Source organism: Podarcis bocagei (assembly GCF_964188305.1).
Source record: "Podarcis bocagei genome assembly, chromosome: 3".
Lineage (NCBI taxonomy): Eukaryota > Metazoa > Chordata > Lepidosauria > Squamata > Lacertidae > Podarcis > Podarcis bocagei.
The window spans coordinates 102,553,921-102,576,115 of NC_138127.1; the positions used below are offsets into that span (position 1 = coordinate 102,553,921).

At 42.6% G+C, this 22,195-nt stretch overlaps 1 protein-coding gene across 2 annotated transcripts in view; it reads right to left on the minus strand.

The window, feature by feature from the left end:
• USP34 (ubiquitin specific peptidase 34) overlaps window positions 1–22,195 on the minus strand; it is a 110,689-nt gene that overhangs the window by 45,927 nt on the left and 42,567 nt on the right. For both annotated transcript variants that reach the window (XM_081188303.1, XM_081188302.1), the window contains 22 exons: window positions 22,086–22,121; window positions 20,892–21,022; window positions 19,740–20,359; window positions 18,770–18,984; window positions 16,534–16,649; window positions 16,325–16,452; window positions 14,569–14,658; window positions 13,206–13,301; window positions 9,208–9,290; window positions 8,368–8,522; window positions 8,153–8,266; window positions 6,711–6,810; window positions 6,406–6,565; window positions 5,859–5,985; window positions 5,620–5,767; window positions 5,113–5,213; window positions 3,998–4,207; window positions 2,822–2,947; window positions 1,531–1,653; window positions 1,354–1,437; window positions 823–909; window positions 346–546 (listed from right to left, as the gene is read on the minus strand). In XM_081188303.1, the coding sequence (XP_081044429.1) occupies window positions 346–546; window positions 823–909; window positions 1,354–1,437; window positions 1,531–1,653; window positions 2,822–2,947; window positions 3,998–4,207; window positions 5,113–5,213; window positions 5,620–5,767; window positions 5,859–5,985; window positions 6,406–6,565; window positions 6,711–6,810; window positions 8,153–8,266; window positions 8,368–8,522; window positions 9,208–9,290; window positions 13,206–13,301; window positions 14,569–14,658; window positions 16,325–16,452; window positions 16,534–16,649; window positions 18,770–18,984; window positions 19,740–20,359; window positions 20,892–21,022; window positions 22,086–22,121 (3,251 nt within the window). The remainder of the gene's footprint in view (window positions 1–345; window positions 547–822; window positions 910–1,353; window positions 1,438–1,530; window positions 1,654–2,821; window positions 2,948–3,997; window positions 4,208–5,112; window positions 5,214–5,619; window positions 5,768–5,858; window positions 5,986–6,405; window positions 6,566–6,710; window positions 6,811–8,152; window positions 8,267–8,367; window positions 8,523–9,207; window positions 9,291–13,205; window positions 13,302–14,568; window positions 14,659–16,324; window positions 16,453–16,533; window positions 16,650–18,769; window positions 18,985–19,739; window positions 20,360–20,891; window positions 21,023–22,085; window positions 22,122–22,195) is intronic.

A 22,195-nucleotide genomic window follows, 5' to 3' on the forward strand; every position in this document is an offset into this window, starting at 1 on the left:
TTTATTTACAGAAGATGCTAGGGATTGAAGCTGGGATCTTTTGCACACAAAGAGTGGGAGAAACCATAGTATTTGGACTGCTGGATAGTGACAAGGAAGGAAAATGTTTTGGGGGGAGGGATTTCAGACTGCATTGAAGTAGTAACAAAAATCTCTCTTTTATTCTCTAAGTACGCAGTCTACAAACAAGTGGATTCTGTCTGTATGCCTGTGTCTTAAGTCTTTCTTAAGTCTTTGGCAATAGAAGCCACATAGCCGAAGGATCCAAGACTGAAAGATCCAGTATGCATCGGGATAAGTCAAGTACAAAAAAGTTTATGTTGAAATTCCTTGTTCGTTTCTCACCTCTGTCAAGCGAGGTATATGCAGGCCCTTTGTGTGGTCTCCCGCAGTCTTGCGTGATTTCCCTGGCCAAGTTCTCTTCCTGTGGCTCTCTGCTACTCCAGACCAGGCAAAGACATCGTGATAAGCCAAATCCAGATCAGAAGGATCTACCGCAAACTGGCATATCAACTTCAGCAAGCACGCAAGGCAGTCTAGTAGCCACTGAAAATAAGAAAAGTCTGATTAGCTTGGCTTTCCTTTGCAATTTGTTCAGCTAACAGCAGGACATTTTAAAAGCAGTGCTACAGGAACACTGTAGAAATTCCCACGGCTCAAAGAGCCCCTTACGAACTGCAGATCATAAAAGCCCCGAGAACTTCGGAAAAGGACTCTGAAAACATACTCCACAGGCAGAAAACGGCTGACATACAAGCTTCCAAAAGCACGCCTATGCAATGGTAACCCATCTTATGATTAAGAATCAGGCACGCCACCTACCACAGTCCATGATTCCTGTTCTTTAGGCTCTAGAATCCCAGAGTTAAAGATTTCCAGGAGCTGCTGAAGCCCTCCAGAAGCAACAAACTACAATCAGAATAAAAAAGTAGCAGTAAGAGCAAATGAAAACCCCAAACAACTTTGGTCGCAAGAGACAAGTATATTTGTGTACATTACTGAGCAACTTTTTATTGACTCAAGAAAAAGAGTTCATGTTTCCTTTTAGTTTTACATGCTTTCAAAACTGCAATCCCACATTTGGTGTCTAAAATGGAAGCAGACCAGGATCTCTGCTATCTTGCTCTACTACCTTATTTTCTGTTAACTTGTAAAATACTCTACTGATAGGATCGTTCACATAATACTTTCACATCACGGTTTCAGCAAGCAAGATGCTTGTTTGCAGCAAGCTAGACCTTTCTCTTAAAATTGTGCCTTCACTTATGCAAGTTCTGAAATGTCACACTACCATCAACAGAATAAAGATCATACATACAATCACTGGAATAGCTTTCAATAGTAGTATCAAACCTTGCAGCTCCATGTGTTTTTACTGTTTTCTATTTGATCTTCACTCGAGTCATCAGAATCTGGATACAGATCACTGTAACTTCCCTAAAGTTAATGACAAGAACATTAGTATTACAAAAAAATACACGGATTATAAAAGGCACTTCATGCTATGCATAGGAAAAAGAATGACACTACCGTGGATTCTCGCCTTATTCTTCTGTTGGGTTTTCCAAGAGCTTCAATTATTTCAAGGGCATACAAAAGTTTATGGGCACTTTTTATTCTCAAAAGATCTTTCCAGTTGAACCCATCATTACCCTTTTAAAAAAGACAGAAGAGTATAACTTGTAAGTGAAGAAATAACACCAGCACATTAGGTTAGAAATGATGAGCAGTAATTTGGATATAAGGTTTATCAACTATTCAGACTGAAAACTACTGATGTGGACAACATGAAACAAAGGTTCTTGGGTTGTGGTTTGGGGAGCGCTGGTGGGTTCTGGTTTTTGACCCTGAAGCAAAAGTGAAATCAAAAGAGGAAAATGCTGAAATTTATTCCATAAAACGTATTAACTGCTTGATTGTAATTAAAAACAAAACAAAACCTCAAAGCAGTGGTAGTTTCTTTGTGGTTTCTACAGAAGAAGCAACCTGTTTTCAGTTTACTTTAAAAAAAAAAATTAAACTGAAACATAGCTTGTGTCTTCCGCAGTCTTGCAGGGAAAACTTCAAAGAAATACTCCACTATGTCCAGGGTTCTCCCCTACTCACACATACATTAGATCACGGCAAATATCCTCTCACATGGTGGCTGAGAGGTAAGAAAATACAGAGCTTTTACAGTAACTCAAAGAGAGGTATGTACAGTTCGGTGCGAGTGTTGCTATAATAAATCAGCACAACCACCAAAACGTAAAACTGCCTTCACCTGCTATCCCAGGATGTATTGCCAGTGGAGCAATAGGAGCACTCAGCCATCGTTTCCTATAGCCATTCTAGTACAATTTCACTGAGCTTTAAAACCCCAAGCTGCTTTGGCCATTTGTGAATGCTCTTGCACTTCTGGCATTTATAGTGTTAATATCTGGGTCAGAAGAATTCACCTTGCATGATACCATGTAAGCGCAACAGGAATCTCTGGTGCACTACCATCCAGGTACCTGAAGCCACACCATGAATGAACATGCCAATTCAAATGAATGAACACGCCAATTCAAATGAATGAACATGCCAATTCAAATGAATTTACACTTGAGCTGTTGTGACCACGCCAACAAAGCCAACCCTCTCCTAGACGTGCTTCTGATACTTTTCGTGCCAATACCACTCAACTGGCATTGCCAGAGATGGCACACCAACTGTCATGGGCACTGGAACACGTGACACCAAAATGCCACCAAAAACAGAATGAATGAAGACGCCATAAGAGGCTACCAGCATCATGTGTTGACAGATGCAAATATTTAAGTAGTGATGCTTCACTCACCTGTTCATCAGAAATATTTTGAAATGCCTGAAGCATATTGGGACATGTAGGCAGAAGCATCAACAACTCCCAAACTCGCCTGGAAAGGTTTTCTGCATGAAGATGAAGTTCTTCACATTTTACACTCTGTGAACAAGCATACAAAAGATCTCGTGTTAAGTCATAATTAATTCAACTTAACTGAATCATGGGATATTTACAACCAAAGATGTAGGGCTACATTCATTAATAACTCTATACCATGGCTTGAGAAGGGAAGAGGAGGCATTAAAATGTGGGGTGGTCTGTGTGTGAGGGAGAGATGAGAAATTAAGGAGGAGTATGGAGTAAAAGGTGGTGGTGAAAATGGGGGTGCAAAGGGGGTTGCAAAAAAGGAGAGGAGGCATGGGTAAGGAGGTGAAGGTGAAAACAGGTGCAAAGCCAAGGTTACTGAATGAAAATGAGGCTTCAAAAATGGGGCTGGGAAGGTGAATAGGGAAGGTGAATAGGGAGCTTAATTGTTGCATGGGGTGGGGAGGTTAATGTGGGGAGAATGGCAGGGGGTTGGTGAGTGTAGCAAGTAGGCACAGCCCATAGTCCATATGAATTTGATTAAAATTACCGTATTTTTCGCTCCATAAGACGCACTTTTCCCCTCCTAAAAAGTAAGGGGGAATGTGTGTGCGTCTTATGGAGTGAATGCAGGCAGGAGGCTCTGCTCAGCACTCCCTTTAAAGAGCCGCGTGGAGCATGTGTGCGGCTTTTGGGGGCTTTTCCCCGAGGAGGGAGAAGGGCAGCCCGTCAGTCCCTTCTCCCTCCTTGGGGAAAAGCCCCCAAGAGCCGCGCTCCCTTTAAAGAGCGTGCGGCTCTTGCTGGCTTTTCCGGGAGGTGGGGGAAGGGACAGAGGGCAGCCCCTCAGTCCCTTCCCCCACCTCCCGAAAAAGCCCCCAAGAGCCGCACTCCCTTTAAAAAGCATGTGTGCGGCTCTTGGGGGCTTCTCCCTCCTTGGGGAAAAGCCTGCAAGTGCCGCACGCACGCTCCATGTGGCTCGTGAAAGGGAGCGTTGAGCAGAGCCTGGGATGCATACAGGCTCTGCTCAGCGCACCCTTTAAATAATATATTTTTTCTTGCATTCCCCCTCTAAAAACTAGGTGCGTTTATGGTCAGGTGTGTCTTATGGAGAGAAAAATACGGTACCTCGCTATCTTCCATAGCCACTTCAGCAGGAGGAGGTTTAAAGGAGGCAAGCATCTCCAGCAAATCAAACAGGGTGGTCAGATGAGGTTCTTGCAGGAGTAAGAGCATCGGAATGTTGTCCTTCTGAGGAGGTGGTAAGCAGGATGCGGGAAGCTGGACGCCTTCTCCCTTTCGCTCTCTCCGTGGAGCTCCCAAGGACACAAACACCATCTTGGAATAACAAACAGGGATTTATTTGTAAGAAGAAGCATGTACTGTAATCAACATTTGCGTAAGGCAGGTTTTCGAAGACAACTGGCATCCCACCCACCCCGTCTGAAATGTGCACAAAGCGGTTTCAAGCACCCTATCAAATGCCATCCAAAAGCCTGCTCCTGTAGCTGAAGATGAAATGCACAAAACAGTCACCTGGCAAGAAACAAGTCCGTACGCCAGAGAGAGCCCTTAACGGCAATGATCTTAAAAGTGGTACTGTAAAGAATAATACAGCCACAACAGTGGAAAGTGATTTTTTTATTATTAAAGAGATCAACTAAAAACTTAACAGTGCCACTGAGAAAGGTGAAGTGGGTTGCGGCCCATCAACCCTGCAGTCTTAACAAAATCAATATGCATGAAGACAGTATTATAATACTTCCCTAGGGAAAGACATTTGGTGGTCTAAAAGGGTCTCTGCTCCTCCTTGGGATATAGATGGCCAATAACAATTAGACCTCACTTAAGACCACAAGGCAAGATACAACCCCCTCGTCAGTGCCCACATCTTGAAAACATGAGATAAAATTGCTTGCATCTTTTAAGTACTATGTTCATAATTACCTTACATCAAAGCATGGCTTTCCCCCTCAAGGCAACCAAGTAGCAGCAATGCTCACTGCTGTATGAAGAACATTTCTATTTTACATGTGCATTATCTGGAGTAGGAAACTAAATAGACTGCAACATTCCCCTGCTGTCTGCTTTAGATTTTAGGTTTCCCGAGACCTGTCTCTTGTTTTTGCTTATGAAACTCTGCATACCAGCATGTACATCGATGTTACTGTGGAAATGAAAACCGTTACCATGTGACAATGTAAAATGCTGTAAAATGACCTCTTTGATATGTTTGTCACTACCTGCATATCTTTAAAACCCAATTCATGAAGAGTTTTTTCATCGTAGTCAGTTGTTAGTTCATGTCCAGAAGAGATCATTCTCACAGGCCCCATGAGGCCACCTAAAGAAAAAGCACACCTTGCTTCACTATTTGATCATTAAAAAAAGAAAATCAATGGGGGGGGGGTTGATTTGGTTTTTATCTGAAATCAGCCCTTATGTTGGTGTTCATTCATGCAGGTCTGGACTGGGCTCATTTTCTTTATCAACACAGATCATTATTACTATTATTATTATACTACATAATAATAATAATAATATACTAATTTGGAGGAAATATTTAAGAAAAACTAGCATTTGTAGAAGAAAAGCTAACCTTGTATGAACATTAAATTCTGTTAAAATCGAAGGAGAAACAAGGCCATCCACACTACTTAGTTTCCCTTAGTTGTCTTTACTTCAGAAGTACTCTAAATGAGGGGCAAATAAGCCAGGCTGAAGTTATGTCAACATGCTTTAAATCATACCCGGAAAATCTCCTTTCCGACTGCTTTGGCCAAACTCCTGCAGTTGAGCCTGTTGGTTTAGCTGCTCTTTCTGCAAATTCTCGTACCAATGTGTAACTTCGGCTCTCAGATCGGCTACCTGATCACTTGGATACATTTCAATTGTCATCTGAAACATAACCAATTTGTTTAGCTGAGAATGGCGGGAAAGCAGGGACATAATACAATGATCTTTCGGAAAACAACTTGCTGGACTGTACCTTGTCAGGAAGCCCAGCTGGCTGGCAAACAATTCTGAGAGGCAATGACTGTTTGTCACTCAAGGCTTTTAAATGGCTGCTGATGCCAGTGCCCTCAATTTGCCACTGTCTCAGATGATAAGCAAACCTGAGAAAGAAATAATATTTATCATATAAAAAGGAAATTCACTGGCAATTTGCCAGTGTGGTGTAGTGGTTAAGAGCAGTGGACTCGTAATCTGGTGAGCTGTTCAAAAGAAAAGCATATTTACCATATGTTTGGCAGTGCCCAAACACTGATTTTAATAGGAAAAAAATATCACTGGTTGTGAACTCTCTAGAGCCCCTTTAACAATTTTATTTTGTTTTCACAAAAGAATTATTTTGATGAAGATACCAAAATAATAGTGCACTTACTAACAGCAGCCCATATGACTGTATGTGACAACTGGGAAAAAGATAAACCACCATTAAATTCTATGAGGCTAGTGCAAGCACCCTGTGTGATCCCATGAATATCATTAAACAGCAACTTTTATTAAATAAAATTACTATGGACATAGTTTACCTTCTCCGAAAAGCTTCTAAATGAGTCTTAAGCATCAGAAGTCCTCGTTCAATAATGGTGAGGCTGGAGTGAGAATCTTGCTCAAGATTACTGGATGCTATCATTAGGCTTTCCATGCACTTGCTAATAAATTCTTGCTCTTTCTCCAGACCCGTTTTACCTAAAATATGATTTACAAGAAACATTCTGTAAGCATAATGAAACTTTTATGTCCCCCTAAGAAAAAGAGAGTTGAAGTACGGTATCACTGATACACAACATCGGACTGAGCAATGTGCAGCATCTTAAACTGAATTATATCATACCATTAATATAATAGGAGTTAATATACTGTATAGCTGCACGGCTCACATCTCCAGACTGTGCTCTTAAAGCAATACCCCAGAACTGGTCCATGCCACACAACTGCAAAAAAAGTGAGAAACTGGGTTATTTCTTTTATACAAATGTCCACCCAATCATTATCATGTCAATGCTGTGCTGTACAATATCATGTATCATCTATGTATTTTTCACAATACAGGCAACCCCCACCCCCCGTTTTAGGAGCGACCAATATGTACCGTATTTTTCGCCCTATAGGATGCACTTTTCCCCCTCCAAAAATGAAGGGGAAATGTGTGTGCTTCCTATGGGGCGAATGCAGGCTTTCGCTGAAGCCTGGAGAGCGAGAGGGGTCGGTGAGCACCCTCCAGGCTTCAGGAAGCTATCCGCAAGCCTTGGGCGTTCCCGCCGGGCTCCCTAGGCTTGCGGATAGCAGCCTGCACCCTGCGCCTGGGGGGGAAATAATTTTTCCCCCTTTATTCCCCCCCCCAAAAAACCTAGGTGCGCCCTATGGGCCGGTGCACCCTGTAGGGCGAAAAATACGGTATGTGATCGCACACAACACTGAACCCGGAAGTGACCTGGAAACGTCATAGAAGACATCACTAAAAGGGTGGAGAAGGCTGTTTCAATTGCATGCAATTTCACAGACCACAATCCCCACACAAATTGGGGGTTGCCAGTACCGGTTAACAGAGGTGCTTTCTTTCTGTCCCCTTGCCCCAATTTCTTGGTGTACTGGTCAGACATATTTGGAAGTAATGCTAAACTATGTTTTGTGATCTATGAAAGACTCTGGGCGACTCCTCCTCTAATACGGCTGTGCAGAGAAGAAGATTAAAAACTGAAAGTTTCCTCATTGCAGTTTGGAATTATGTCAAAACCCATGTAGAGTGAGGTTAGTTTTAAGTTATGGTTCAACTTCCTTAGCAGCTCCATATCCCCCTTTTCAGAATCCTTGGCTTCAATTAATAGGACTGAGTAAAAGAAAAATCCCAAATCAACTGGGCAGCTTTCCAAAAACTGATTTCCACCCTGTTTTCATGCAAAGGTCGATAATAATCATCTAACTTCCCACCCACATTTCAACTCTTTTCATAGGCAAGATACAACTTCAGTCAGTTCCATACTAAACGTATACAAACTGCTTTCTTCCAAGGAGAAACAGCATCCTTAGTCCTCAAGAGACATAATTCCCATCTCAGTATCTCTGATAGTTACAACTCCCTTGTCAGATAAGCTGCTGCTTATCATTTACAGAACAGGAAGTCTTAACACAGGAACACAGAAAGGTCAAACTGCATTTGCTAAATCGCACCGCTCAGCAAATATTCACTAAGTACACTAAATATATCTTGTGAAGAACTGAAGTTATGTAAAACTTTGAAAGAAGGGAAAACAGCGATGTAATACTCTCGCTTACCTCTGAGTTTGAACCGCCATCATATGCACTAGTAGCCAATCGAGCCAAGTTACATAAATGCTGAAACAAGTTTAATCCAGTCATACTAATGGTTTCGGGCTTTAGCTGAGGCATCTAAATAAAATAAAAGCATGTTTTGCTTCCATCAACATCAGCCTTGTTTTCAAAGAGGAAAGTTAATAGGTTTTGTATGTAAGAAGCTATTTCCCTTCTACCTTTTCTAAAAAAAGATGCTTGTAGGTTTCCATTCCCATGGCATGCTGGTCTTTGCTTCGCACTTGATTTAAGAACCAGTGCAGAGCATCGTCATAGCACTCCGAATCTTCTACTAAACAGTGCCATAGTATGTCTACTTGCTCCAGACTCAACCCTAGAGATTCAAAGCAACATATGACAACATCCTGGTAAAAGGCAGCTAATTTCTTTCCCCAAAAGTCCTTCCCACAGTAAACACAGCAAGGCAGCCTGATCCCACGAATGCCTGTCTGCTGGTTTGACCTGTATCACTGACAGAATTGTAACAGCACCTTCAGTCTCTCAAATCACACCAATCCGGAAAAGCCCTAAAAGCGCTAAAGGGCTACACAGCTTGGCTTCTCATACTTATTAAATGGTAGAACTCTAGAGCTGGAAGGGAACCAAAGGTCATCTGGCCCAACCCCTTGTTATATAGGAATAAAAGCTAAAGAATCCCTGACAGACGGGCCAGCCAACCTTTTTAAAACCTCCAATGAAGATGAATCCGTCACCTTCTGGGTTAGTCCATTCCACTGTCAAAAAGCTCTTACTGTCAGAAAGTTCTTCCTAATTTTACCCATTAGTTTGGGTCCCACACTCTGGGGCAGCAGAAAGTTAGCTTGTTCCATCTTCTATGTTTCAGATACCTGAAGATGGCTACCGGACTCTTTTTAGCTTTAAAGAAAGAAGCTATTTCCTTTCTGTTACATTCCTTGTTTGTCTGGCTGATGCAATTATGGTATTTCTATTATACAGTGCCAGCAAATCAACCTTGTTGTTTAAAAGAAAAAGTATGGGTACATATATTTAGAACTTACTGAAATGATCTGGTGATCCTAGAGTTGAAAAGACACATGTCAAAAACTGAAGGCGAACTTGAACTTCTGCGCTGTGGCTGTACCTATCATGGAAATTATTTGTTATTTCAGTACATCTTCAGTCATCAACAAGAGTTTTGCCATTGTTTAAACCCTTTTTCATAACTGGGGTCAAACCACCCAAAAAAAGAACTGAACATATGTATGGTACCCACTTTTCCACCATGCAGCACAAAACCTCCAGATATAAACCTGGCAAGACAAAGGCCTATATCGCCTAGCAGACTTCCACAAAAAACAACAAACCCGTATCGACACAAGAAATACAAAACAAACAAGGGGACACCCGAATACCCTGGCTAACACACCATCAGCTACATGCCTTCTTAAATAATCAAAAGCCACTAGGCCCTTGACCACCTTCGAAAACTTTCTCCTATCAACAACAGGACATGGCAAGTGGATGTTATCCACAATATATCAAACACTGCTCCAAAGCCCCACAAACCCTCTTGACACAATCAATAAACAATGGGAAGACGACACAGGCTACGAAATCAACCCCACCCAATGGACTAGAATGTGGTCTAAACCTCCCTTTAAATCCATATCAGCAAAAAGAAAGGAACTCACTCTGAAACTCACTTACAGATGATACCTAACACCATGGAAACTGTTGCTGATACGCCCGGGAGCCTGACCAAAATACTGGAGAGGCTGCACCTCCACAGATACATACCTCCACATGTGGCGGGAATGCCCCCAAGCCCAACTCTTCTGGACAACAGGCATACAAGAAATAAGCGAAATAACTAAACTGGTTCTAGAAGTCACCCCAGAACTGGCCCTACTGAATATTTTCCGAGATAACAATGCCCACTCACACTATAAAGAGCTCATAACCCACCTACTCTCAGCAGCCAGAAACATCATAGCTAGATACTGGAAGGACCTGTCAGAAATAAACATGGAACACTGGTATCAAGCAGAATGGGAAACAGCCTTATTAGAAAAGCTAACCAAGAGGCTGCAACTGACACAGGGAGAGATAGAAGAGGACGCCTTCACTCCGGTATGGCTCCCCTTTAACAGAGCCCTACAAGACAACAACACGAACCCACTGACAGCAGACAATTCAATATGGCTAACTTAATGCACTAACAAATCCCACTGCAGCCAAACAAAGACAATCAACCACACCCTAGGTCACCCTAACCTCTCTTACCACCAAGGAAACCTAACAGGTGTATAGAAAGAGAACCTACCTAAGTGACGCTGACACAAAACCCCCACATGTACACTTAGTAAAAAAACATAAGTTTTACCACCCCACCCCCTCTCTTTTCTTCCCAATTCTATACTGCATAAAGCACCAATGTCTCACAACAAATATAACTGATCTGTAGAAAACACAACCTGAAGAAAGAGACAATGCATGTGCTTTTGTAAATGAGGAATCAGAAGGTTGGTGGTTCAAATCCCCGCGACGGGGTGAGCTCCCGTTGCTCAGTCCCTGCTCCTGCCAACCTAGCAGCTCAAAAGCACGTCAAAGTGCAAGTAGATAAATAGGTACCACTCCGGTAGGAAGATAAACGGCGTTTCCATGTGCCTCTCTGGTTCGCCAGAAGCAGCTTAGTCATGCTGGCCACATGACCCGGAAGCTGTACACCGGCTCCCTCGGCCAATAAAGCGAGATGAGCGCCGCAACCCCAGAGTCGGCCACGACTGGACCTAATGGTCAGGGGTCTCTTTACCTTTAAGGTCAATTCATTTTGATGGGTCTACTCTGAGTAAAGCTTAAATCAAATACCACCCAGTTTCAAACATTTTCTTCTACCCCTGCCACGTCATATACAACATATTCTGGGCTTTCCAATCCTCTTCCCCCACCTAACGGGTGCTTTTTATTTTATTTCACTGAGGGTTTTTACGTACTAGAAATTGGTATCAATTCAGCAGGGCTGGCTCAACCATTAGGCGGGGTGCGGTTGTGCCCTGCCTGCTCCGCTTCCTCCACCACTGGCATCAGTGCTGATTTTAGCCGAAAATCGGCACTGGCAGTGGTGGGGCATCTCTCCCTAACACAGATCAGACATTCAGACTTTATAAAAGTTCCTCCACAGGAGAAGGAAGTCCTTGCCACCCTCACTCCTCAATCACAAGGGTCACTTGGGAGGCTCTAAGGAGGACCTCTGCAGGTGAGATGGTATCTGTACTCTTGGTTAATTTAAGATACAAACTGTTTGTGTAGAGGCAAATTTAACACTCTACCACTGCAAACAATTTTTTTAATATAATTTTGTTTAAGGATACTGTCAGAGAACTGACATCGGAGCCAGAGGCGGAGGGAATGCTCTCAAGTGATGCTGGAGAGGGACCCAGCAGGGAGAGAGGTAGCTCAGCGGGGGAAGGAAATCAGCGCAACACCAGGGATAAAGGGGGGCAGATGGGGGAATCGGCAAGAGGGCTCCAGGACTCTTCGCTGGACACCAGCGGGGAGAGCACGAGTCCTCCGCTACCCACACCCTCCCTGCGCAGAAGACTTCAGCGCAGGGAGAGTAGGAGGAGACTTGGCGTCAAACAGCTTTTATGCTGGAAAAGGTTTAAGAAACGCCCACTGACGGATTCTGCCAGCGACTGAGGCAGCCACGAAGTGAAGGGCTGTCCAGTCAGAAAAGGTTTAACAAGGCAACATAGCCAGGAGTGGCAGCAACTTACGCACGAGCATCCCCTATATACATTACAGATACATATGAAAATATTCATCTATTTATTACTTTTTTGGCTTAGCTCATATGGCTTGGGATGGATAACAACGCTTATTAGGTAAGAAGAAGGGTTCCAAGTAAGAGTGCAACTCGTTCAAGCCCAAGGACCCTTTAGCCTCAACTCCTCAAACTAATATGACAAAACAATTTTGTAACTACAAAAGCAGGGGGATTTTTTGTTGTTCGAAGTAAAGAATTCCCACTTGGCACTCCTAGAATAGCAGGACTCCAAAGCTAGTGAAACAAAACACTCCCTCTAAAACTAACACTTAACAAACATTAAAATTCCACTCCCACGTCATGTCAGCTCAGCTCAACATGGGCCTACTTGGGAACAGACTTTCCCTCAATCTTTTCCAGCTACCATCAGTCTTATGACAACCATCTCCACACCCACAAGTGCACCCGATAAAGCTGCTCTACATATCCATACATCTTTGCACCACCCAACCACAAAAGATGCCCACCCTTAACCCCTTTGTCACAAACTACCCTCCAACAGAGACCCATTTTCACTGAGCGCCCAATGTTCAAAGTGAAAGAAAGCTCAGCAAACATAGATTAATGAAAAGCAAACCATTATTTTTCTTTTTTGCTGCTAAATATAGTAAGATGGTTATGGGAATAGTCACACAAACATGGACTTGATGTACTTTCCTTTAGCCAAATGCCATCTCCGATCAGCTCAAAATAGACCTTTACAAAAAGACTTGTTATTCACAAGTGATAAAGGTAAAGCTAAAGGGACCCCTGACCATTAGGTCCAGTCATGACCGACTCTGGGGTTGCGGCGCTCATCTCGCTCTATGGGCTGAGGGAGCCGGCGTACAGCTTCCGGGTCATGTGGCCAGCATGACTAAGCCGCTTCTGGTGAACCAGAGCAGTGCATGGAAACACTGTTTACCTTCCCGGCGGAGCGGCACCTATTTATCTACTTGCACTTTGACGTGCTTTCGAACTGCTAGGTTGGCAGGAGCAGGGACTGAGCAACGGGAGCTCACCCCGTCACGGGGATTCGAACCACTGACCTTCTGATCGCCAAGTGGGTCAAAGGAAATACTAATGAATATGAATATACATGAATAAATAAGGTGTAGAAAAGAATTTTGTTTGATCAGGAGCAAATTTCAACCATGTGAAGGTGGATTTTAACAAGCTTCAGATAAATGTTAAAAACACCAAAACTATGAACAGACAAGATACACCCCACCACTGCAACACCATACTTACAATGCATGTTTATGACGCCCTTCCCTGACAGCTTGAATGTAGTACACCAAATTATCAAAGAAGAGCTTCATCATATTAAGTTCTTTTTCGGCCCACCTGTTTCAATTTAAGAATCATTTGTCATTTCATATCTATATGTCTTGGGGGGAAATTGCATACAAACAAACGATGCAAACTATCTTTCAAAAAGCTAACTACAGAGCAATCCAACACTCCTCATAATATTTCTCAACTCAAAGGTGGCTCAGAAATCTGCAACACGCATGACTTAATAGCAAATAACTGAAGGGCAACTCATCCATTTGCTATAGCCCAGGATATCAGTGGAAGATTATGCACAACATAGTTTATTTTGCCTGTCCTCATCAGAGCTTCCTGCTTCTCAGTCCAGTCTGATCTGAACACTTTTAGTATTTAAAAAGGATTAGCAGATTTAATATAAAGGAAGAATGTCCCAGATTGGGGAATGACAAGTCCAGCATTATATCTGGCCATCTCGAGTAACATTCTGGAATTAATTGTATAGATCACAAGCACTCCATATCAAAGAAGTAGTAATAAACGTAAGATAACAATTACATTTGAAATCAGCTTTAATCTTTATTATTGTAATTGCTTTGGGACATACTATCATGATTTAATTTAAAACAGGAATTGTGAATGAAACTTAGCAGCAGATATTGTGAACCTGCCCCTGTATGTCAAATGCAATAAAAATATGTGTACAAACAACTTTTAAGAATGCAACAAATTTAGCCAAGTAGAAACTTGCTCCTATTACTGCAGGCAACATAATGTGCTCCTAGCAAACTGTTTATGTCAGCGTATGACATATGCTTAGGCCTTAAGGTGCCTTCTGACGTTACCTTCACGAGATGGGGAAGTGCTGTAACATAGTTCTTTCATGTGGTGCAAAAATAACATCAGAAGACCCAATTCATGTGGGAGAAATCCATTATACAAGTCTTCTCCATACAAAGTTATTGAGTTGAGCTTTTACGATTACCCTTCTAATGTGTGAAGGAGCCACGCAGCACTGACTCCATACTATGAGGATCAGGAGAGCCGCTGTCAAACTATGGAGATTAGAGTCGGAAATAGGTGGCCCCTCTTTTTGGGGGGGGCGGGGGAAGAAGAGAATCAAAAGAGACCAAGATTCCATTTAATACCAAACAGGAAGGGATGGGCTTGGGCAAGGAAATGTTAAAACTATAAACTGCCCTGAAATTTCAGGGAAGGGTGGGGTTAATAATCTACGCTCTGCATTTGACAAACTAAAGGTAGCTAGGGAGGAGCCAGTATCAGACCAGTAATCCCTCAATGATCAACCACCATCTTCTGTAATGAAAGGACATGTACTTACATGGTTATCCAATGTGTGTCATAACTGCTTCCAAATTGTTGAAAGGTACCAAATAATTTTGGGAGAAGACGAAGAGAAACTACCACTGATCTGAGAAGATAGATAAATGGTGACTAGGTATAGAGGAACAACACAGGATAACTGTTCTCCGAGATTTATAGCCCTTAAATTAAAATGTATCATGTAGCCACATTTAGAGAAAAAGATGCCTTTCTACGGGAGGAAAGGAAGAAGCAATCTGTAACTTTGGGACTGCCATTCTAAATTAATGAAGAACTAACTATGAATGAGGCGTACGTTATTCAGAAGTGCAAGTACAGAGACCCAGTGTGGGCGATGATTTGAATTGGGAGGGCTCTTTCAATTAGGGACACACCAAAAAGGGTTACTTACTTGCCTTTCTATCCCAAACTTTCTTCCTTTTTGCAACCTTTAAAAAGGTAAAGGGACCCCTGACCATTAGGCCCAGTTGTGGTCGACTCTGGGGTTGCGGTGCTCATCTCACTTTATTGGCCGAGGGAGCCGGCGTGCAGCTTCCGGGTCATGTGGCCAGCATGACTAAGCCGCTTCTGGCGAACCAGAGCAGGGCATGGAAACGCCGTTTACCTTCCCATCGGAGCAGTACCTATTTATCTACTTGCACTTTGACGTGCTTTCGAACTACTAGGTTGGCAGGAGCATGGACCGAGCAACGGCAGCTCACCCCATCACGGGGATTCGAACCGCCAACCTTGATTGGCAAGCCCTAGACTCTGTGGTTTTGACCACAGCACCACCTGCGTCCCTCAAACCTTTAGCTTACACAGCCCTATTCTTGTTCCCCTTCTCAAAACAACATCTTCCTTGATGCTGAGTGTTTTGGGGAGATGGGAGAGTAAATCTGTGATTTCTACATTTTGATTTGTAGTTTGTCTTAAGCAAGCTTATCTGCTTGTCAAGAGGAGACTTATACTCCGTCTGGGACAAGCCTTATAGAGGTTTGATTTTTCTTAGGATTTTATTTAATTCTATTTTTGCTTTACCCCTAATCTCCGTGGATTCCAATGGGAAAAAGCAGGCCTCACTGCACCAAGTCTGGAAGATATGGACCTTTTGGCAGCATTCTCATGGCTTTTGCTCAAGTTAGCTGGACTGGAACAAGTTGTGAGACAACAGTGCTCATCTGACTACCAGCCTGCCACATTGCTGTTGCTAACTGGGAGGTGGGGCAGAACCAATTCCACGCTCCTGTCAGTTTGTTTCCACTGCGCTGACCTCATTCCACCACAGTAAGCAGGCACAGAAGTGATGGAAGGATGATCAGGTGAGTACCACCACCCCATGTGGTCCACGACAGAGGGTGGGAGTTAGAACTGCTTTCATATGTATTTTCTTCACTTGCAGTTTCTTGTTATAAGCAGTTAATAATGCAAATATATTTATCTGGTAGCTTCACGATAACTGTGAACCCCCTTTTAATATAATACCCTTTTAGTATAACTTAGTATATTTTAGATCGTGCTTTTGTTGTTTCAAATGAAAGTTTACAATTTTTACCTTTTCTCAGTTATTTTAAATCAAGTTTAAATTCACTTTCTTTTGGGTGTGGTTCTGGCTCTTTGGTCACTATCCACATGCTCATAGCAGCAAATTAATATAGACTGAACTGAGAATCCATTTTTCAAATATGATTTTAGATAAAGCGGCTTTTAGAGATTTAATGGACAAAGAAACGGATCAGTAGTAAGACACTGATGCGCCACTCAAGCTCATTTACCTGTTATTTGCTAAATTTTCTAGGCAGCCTTCAATGAACCTCATTCGAATCTGTCTATCAGTAAACCAACATACTAACGAACACAGAAGCTTCTCTGCTTCATTTATTAAACCTTCAGATAGATGAATCTAGAGCAAGTAAGAGAAAAGTTATTGACAATTATTATTACATTTTCTCTGTCAAATATTCTTGTGTGATATTTAACTTACTGCATCTTCATCCTGGACCAGATCCCACAAAAGGGTATTTCCCTTCTTACAAACATTATCCAAGTTAATATCTGTCACTGCGTTGCTGTTGTACTGGTGTTTATGAACTGCTGGCCCTGAGCAAAAGACAGGTGTTATTAAAAATATGGAATGTGTATCCTGATTTGAATGGACTTTGTCCATCAACAGCTGTTAATAACGGCTAAAGACACAAACCTACAAATGGTTGGAACAAATACACTTGAGAAAACTAAGCCAGGGGAGGATACAGGGAGACCCAATACAAACACATGCAAAGTCAATACGATTTATCAGAATACAGCGAGGAAGCAGAAGATTCCTCAACCCTTTAAAAGGCAGGCCTTTTGTCATATATTACCATCCACTATGGTGTGAAAGCGATACGAAACTTAGCATTCAAACTCAAATTTTCATTGAAAAGTTTTACAATTGCAAATGTCTGTGTTTGCTTGTAAAGTTATTTAATTAGGATGTGAAACTGCTTCACAAGTAAAAAACCTGTTGCAAAAAAAAAGAGCTATTATGATAATGCAATTAAATACAACTGTCCCAATTCAGGGTCTGTCTTTACTGAGATAAACAAATAATTGTGTTTGCTGTCTCCCTGTTCACTTCAATAAAGGGAACAGTTCTGTGCGTACATCACTGTGTGCTCTTCAATGAGGCATCTCGGAATTAAGTGTTGCTGCAGGTCAGTGGTACAGAATCTGTTTTGTATTCAGAATATCTCATGTTCAATTCCTGGAACCTCTACTTGGAGAGGATCCTGTCTGAAACCCTGAACTAGATGGACCAATGAATCTTCCTATGTGCACACAAGACCCAGTGTCCCCAAGCTGGAATCCCCATGCCTGTAATCCAGCCCACAATTGCTTATCTATATCTGTGGGACATCACAAGTGTACCTGTAGGTTGAATGCAGCATCCATCATAAATATAGACCTTCTGCAAGATGCAGGACTTACACATGACAGAACACATCTATTTAGCTCAGGATCAGATATCATGTCTACAGCAAATTGGAAGGAAGCGGCACAGGAATCTTTTTACTTGATACAGCCTTGACCTTGAAGGGCAGGTTCTTAATCTTTTTCTATGGGTCTCAACCAGAATAAGCAAACTACTGCAGACCTCTTAACTCAGACAAAGAAATTCAAACTCAAACACAGAAAAACTTCTGACTGATTCTGAAGCCTTAAGCCTGATCCTACCCCCATCCTTTATCAGCTGCCCCCAAGGATTTTGTGCCACAAAAGCTGCAATGGTGCAGTTATCTAAGCAGGTAATTCGGTTACGCCCATTTTCTTTAACCAAACCTTAATTGTTCTCATGCTACACTCTTGCTCTTGTAATGCACATCCCTTGAGCTGTGGTGTTAAGAAGGGCTCACCTGCCTTTTCCTTTCTAAAAGGTTCTAGAAATGAAATTCCCTTCTTTAAGGGTGTTGCTGAAACAACATAAATGAGTCAAGAAGAATCCACAGAACATTACTGACTGGGGACAATAAGACAGTTTGTGAATGCAGCCAAATTACTCCATAAGTAGAAGGCTCGCCAAGGATCAGCCAATCTTCCTGCAGGCCCAATGCTGTATTATCTGCCTTTATAAAGCAATCTAGCAACTCACATTCTCTTTACACTTCTCTCCATTATTCTACTCCTAGGTATGTTGATGACAGCAATAATGGCCAAGGCTGGCTACCTTTCTTCACTTGCTCTCTCTTTTACCCTCCTGAAATTAATTTTGATACAAATGCTATTTAAGCATCCAGGGGAACGGATCACAGAGTTGCCACTTTCTAGTGCTCCTGCTCCTGTGGCCTGGACACACACCAATGGAACAAGTGAAAGCTTTCCCCAACATGCGGGAGAGGCTTTACCAGTCAAAGATTCTGTATGTTAGGCTGTTGCTAAGGGAGCAGGGTCAGAAAAAGAGATTGAGAACCTAGACCTCTAGTATCAGGCTTCCTCAACCTAGTGCCCTCTCTATGTTTTGGACCACAATTCCTATCAGCCCCATCCAACATGGCCCATGATAGGGCAGGAAGGTGAAAGCTGTATTTGCTCATGATTTGATTTAAATAACTAGAAAGGTCACTAATTCCTATCAGCTTATCTCTACCACAGGCATGGTACTTGGGTTCTCCTTAGTTTCCTTTTAAGTAGCTAGACCACTGAAACAAAATGTGGCTGCTCTTTCCTTTGCTACATCTTACCTTGGCTGAGATGCTCATGATAAATGGAAGCAAGATTTGGAAGGTGCTGCTGAAGGTGAGATGTCAGTTCGGCATGCGAGTTAATCTGTACCAGTTCTTCTTCGCAACCAGATTCCTCACCATCAAAATCTGCCATATTTTTTTCCGATTTTGCACTGACTTGGGAACTGCTACAACTGACATCATCAGCACTTAACATGTCATCTACCATGTGTCTGTAAGATACAGGCAAGAATAAGCCAGTTTATTGCTTTCAGTCCATGAAGACCCAGTAGACTATGGAAAAGAAGCACTTGCATATATGCAAAGAGAAAATATCATCACTGAATATAATTCTGAATATACCCCCCTTCACCTTACGGTTTAAACAATAAAATTTCATAAGTATGCAGTTACAAAAAGCGCCACCGCAAAAAATAGGGTGGTTCCTGAAAATAAACATCTCAAGTGAACAGCATTCAGAGAAAACAATATAATGAAGTTGCCAAGCAAACCTCTGTGGGGAGTTACACAACTTACGGGCTGCCACAGAGAATCCCTTATTGCGGGTTCCACCACCCTGAGCTTCTGAAGGCAGTGAAATTACTAAGAAGGTGCTCTGATTATCTTAACAGCCAAGAGGGTATGTAGGGAAGGAGTCGGTCTTAATATTAAACTGCATCTGCTCAGCTTCAGCTACATTCTTTTAAATGGTTGGTAACTAGGACTGCATGCATTCTGCTTGACTGTACACAAATGGCAGAATGCTTTAGGTAGTGCAGCCTGGTCAAAATTTGGGGGGAAGGTGGGAGAGTTCTTAATGGGACTTTGTGCAATTGGTCAAGGAAACTTCAGGCCCCAATTCAGCTCCTTGCACCTCTTTCCAAGATAACTAAATGCAGCAAGGATGATGCAAGGCAAGCAATAGGCATGCAAATGTGATCATGTTCCAGAATGTGTGTATGTGCGTGCAGGCACACAAGTAACTTACCCTTCATGATGGTGGTGATGATGGTGGTGGTGGTGCTGGTGGTGGTGCTGTGGCCCAATAAACTGCCGGCAGTTAAATAACTCATTTCCGATGGCTTCCCCAAGGAAGTCCCCGGTATGCGTTATACAAGAATCTTGAGAGCCTTGGGATATATGAGCTGTGCCGATTTCCCCGGCCATGTCGTGCTCTGTGTCCTCCCCGTGTGAACAGGAATCAAGCATTCTAATTCTATTATCCACCGCGGGCACCGAGTCAGTATTAAAAACATGGTCATTTCCAGTGCCGTTACTGACACCGCCCCTTTCTGCTGCTCCCTGGGAGTCTCCCAAGCAAATGCCTGATTGGGATTCCATTTTCCGGCTCCGCAGCTCTGCATTCCGGCCATTTTTCTGGGAACTGTGACCTCTGTCCTCATCCTCCTCTTCATCTTCCTTGAGAGCTTCGATGTCGGCAATGTCTTCCGACTGCACCTCGCTGCCTGGGCTCCCTGCAGATTGACTCGCATGGCTGGAGTTGGCTTCGTTGCTGGATCCATCGCTGTGCCCGCTACTGCTACCTGGCCCACTGCTGCCATCTTCGCCGCTGTTTGCCGTTTCATCAGAACTCCCCTGCATCGATTCCTTTAATTTTTTTTTTTTTTGATACAAAATCACCAAGCATTTATTTTCTAAAATTACTATTCTGCACCTCCAATGTCAACAGGGTGGGGAACAACAACACATTATGCTGAGGAGGGGACAGAGGAGGTCTGATAACCATCTTCAAATATTTCAAGGGCTGTCACATAGGAGATGGAGCAAGTTTGTTTTTCCCTGCTCCAGAAGGTAGGAATTGAACCAATGGCTTCAAACTCCAAGAAAGGAGATTTTTGACTCAACATTAGGAAGAACTGTCTAGATGATAAAAGTTGCTTGACAGTGGAACAGACTCCCTCAGAAGGTGAGTTTCCCGCATTGTAGGGGATTGGACTAAATGACCCTAGGGGATAATCTGGACAGAGGGGACATGATGGCAAAGAGGGAGAACCACCATGGTACTTCTTTTCTAAATGAAGGGTTGAATACCAGTTACCTTATTAGCAACAACCACAACCACCTTTCATACTGACAGATTCTTTGATAACCATCAGAGAAAAACAGTTATTTCTTTTACCTCTGTATCTGAAAGCCGCTGCTGGACATGTTTATTTCTGCTGATCAGCTGCTCCTCCATTTCAATATCACTCCCTCCACTCTGGTGAGTATCACTGTTGTCACTGCTTTGAGGACTTGCTGCAGGTGACCCTATTGTAGAAAGAGCTTTTCAAGTTACTCCATGTAATGGAAAAGCAAACACTTTAAATTAGTGTTTCCCAATCAGGAGTCCGCGTAACCCACTGAGAGGATCTGTGGCACCATTCACATAACAAAAATTACCAGAGAGAGCAGGGAGTTGACTTTTGAAAAACACGGGGTCTACGGTACTTAGCTAACTGGGACCACTGCTTTAAATAAATAAACGCAGGATTGAAATGCTTGCTCAAACTCTCCTGTCAACATCAAAATAAATTAAAATAAGGTGGTTCTACTGCTGCTCTTGCTACAGACTGGCTTTGCCTTTCGGCACCCAACTTTACTCTCCTGACTTGGCTGAAGCCACACGTCTGATACCGAGTTAATTGTCATCTCACTGCTGCAAAATGACTATGAACTCTTGAGATGGGAGAACAAAAAATATTCTAAATACATTTAATTCTCACAATTATCAGTTATTTTTTATTGATTTGTTGCATTTTTATCTCACTTTTTCTCCAAGGAGCTTAACATAATATCTTTTTTCAGCTGATGGGGGGAGCAATATTCAGTGAACTCTCCCACAGCCCATCCTCTGTCTCCTAAATCTGCAATGGATGGTTCCCCCAACCCTCCAGGGCAGATGGGGGGGGGGGAGAAACACAAAGTTGGCTGCAGATGGGACAGGGAATCATTGCAAAAGTGCTTCCCTCTCTGTTCTGTAGACTGAAGTTTTACCATCAGATGAGCAATACCACTGGAATCAACTCAAAGTGAGTGACTGTGTATAATTCAAATTGCCATCTGCCACAAAGTATAACTTTCATTCAGCCTCTGCCAAATAAAACATCTATTAACTACCTCTCTGCCAAGGTGCTTTACAATTAAAAATATTAGAATCAAACAAACAAACACTATAAAACATTCTCAAGCCATTTCAGGAGCTGATGGCACTGGACATGGGGCTGCTGACATCTGGAGAAAACAGGAGGTGATACAAAGGTCCCTTAAATAGAGAATAAGCATGACTCCCAAATCGTATTTGATTTCAAAGTGCCTTTCTACAATAACTTACATGGTGAAGGAGCAGCTCTTCGGAGCTCTTCTTCCTCTGAAGAGGAGACAAAAAGGGGAAGAACATTCCAAGTTATGAATGAGTTAACATTCCAAGTTATTGTAGGAGTT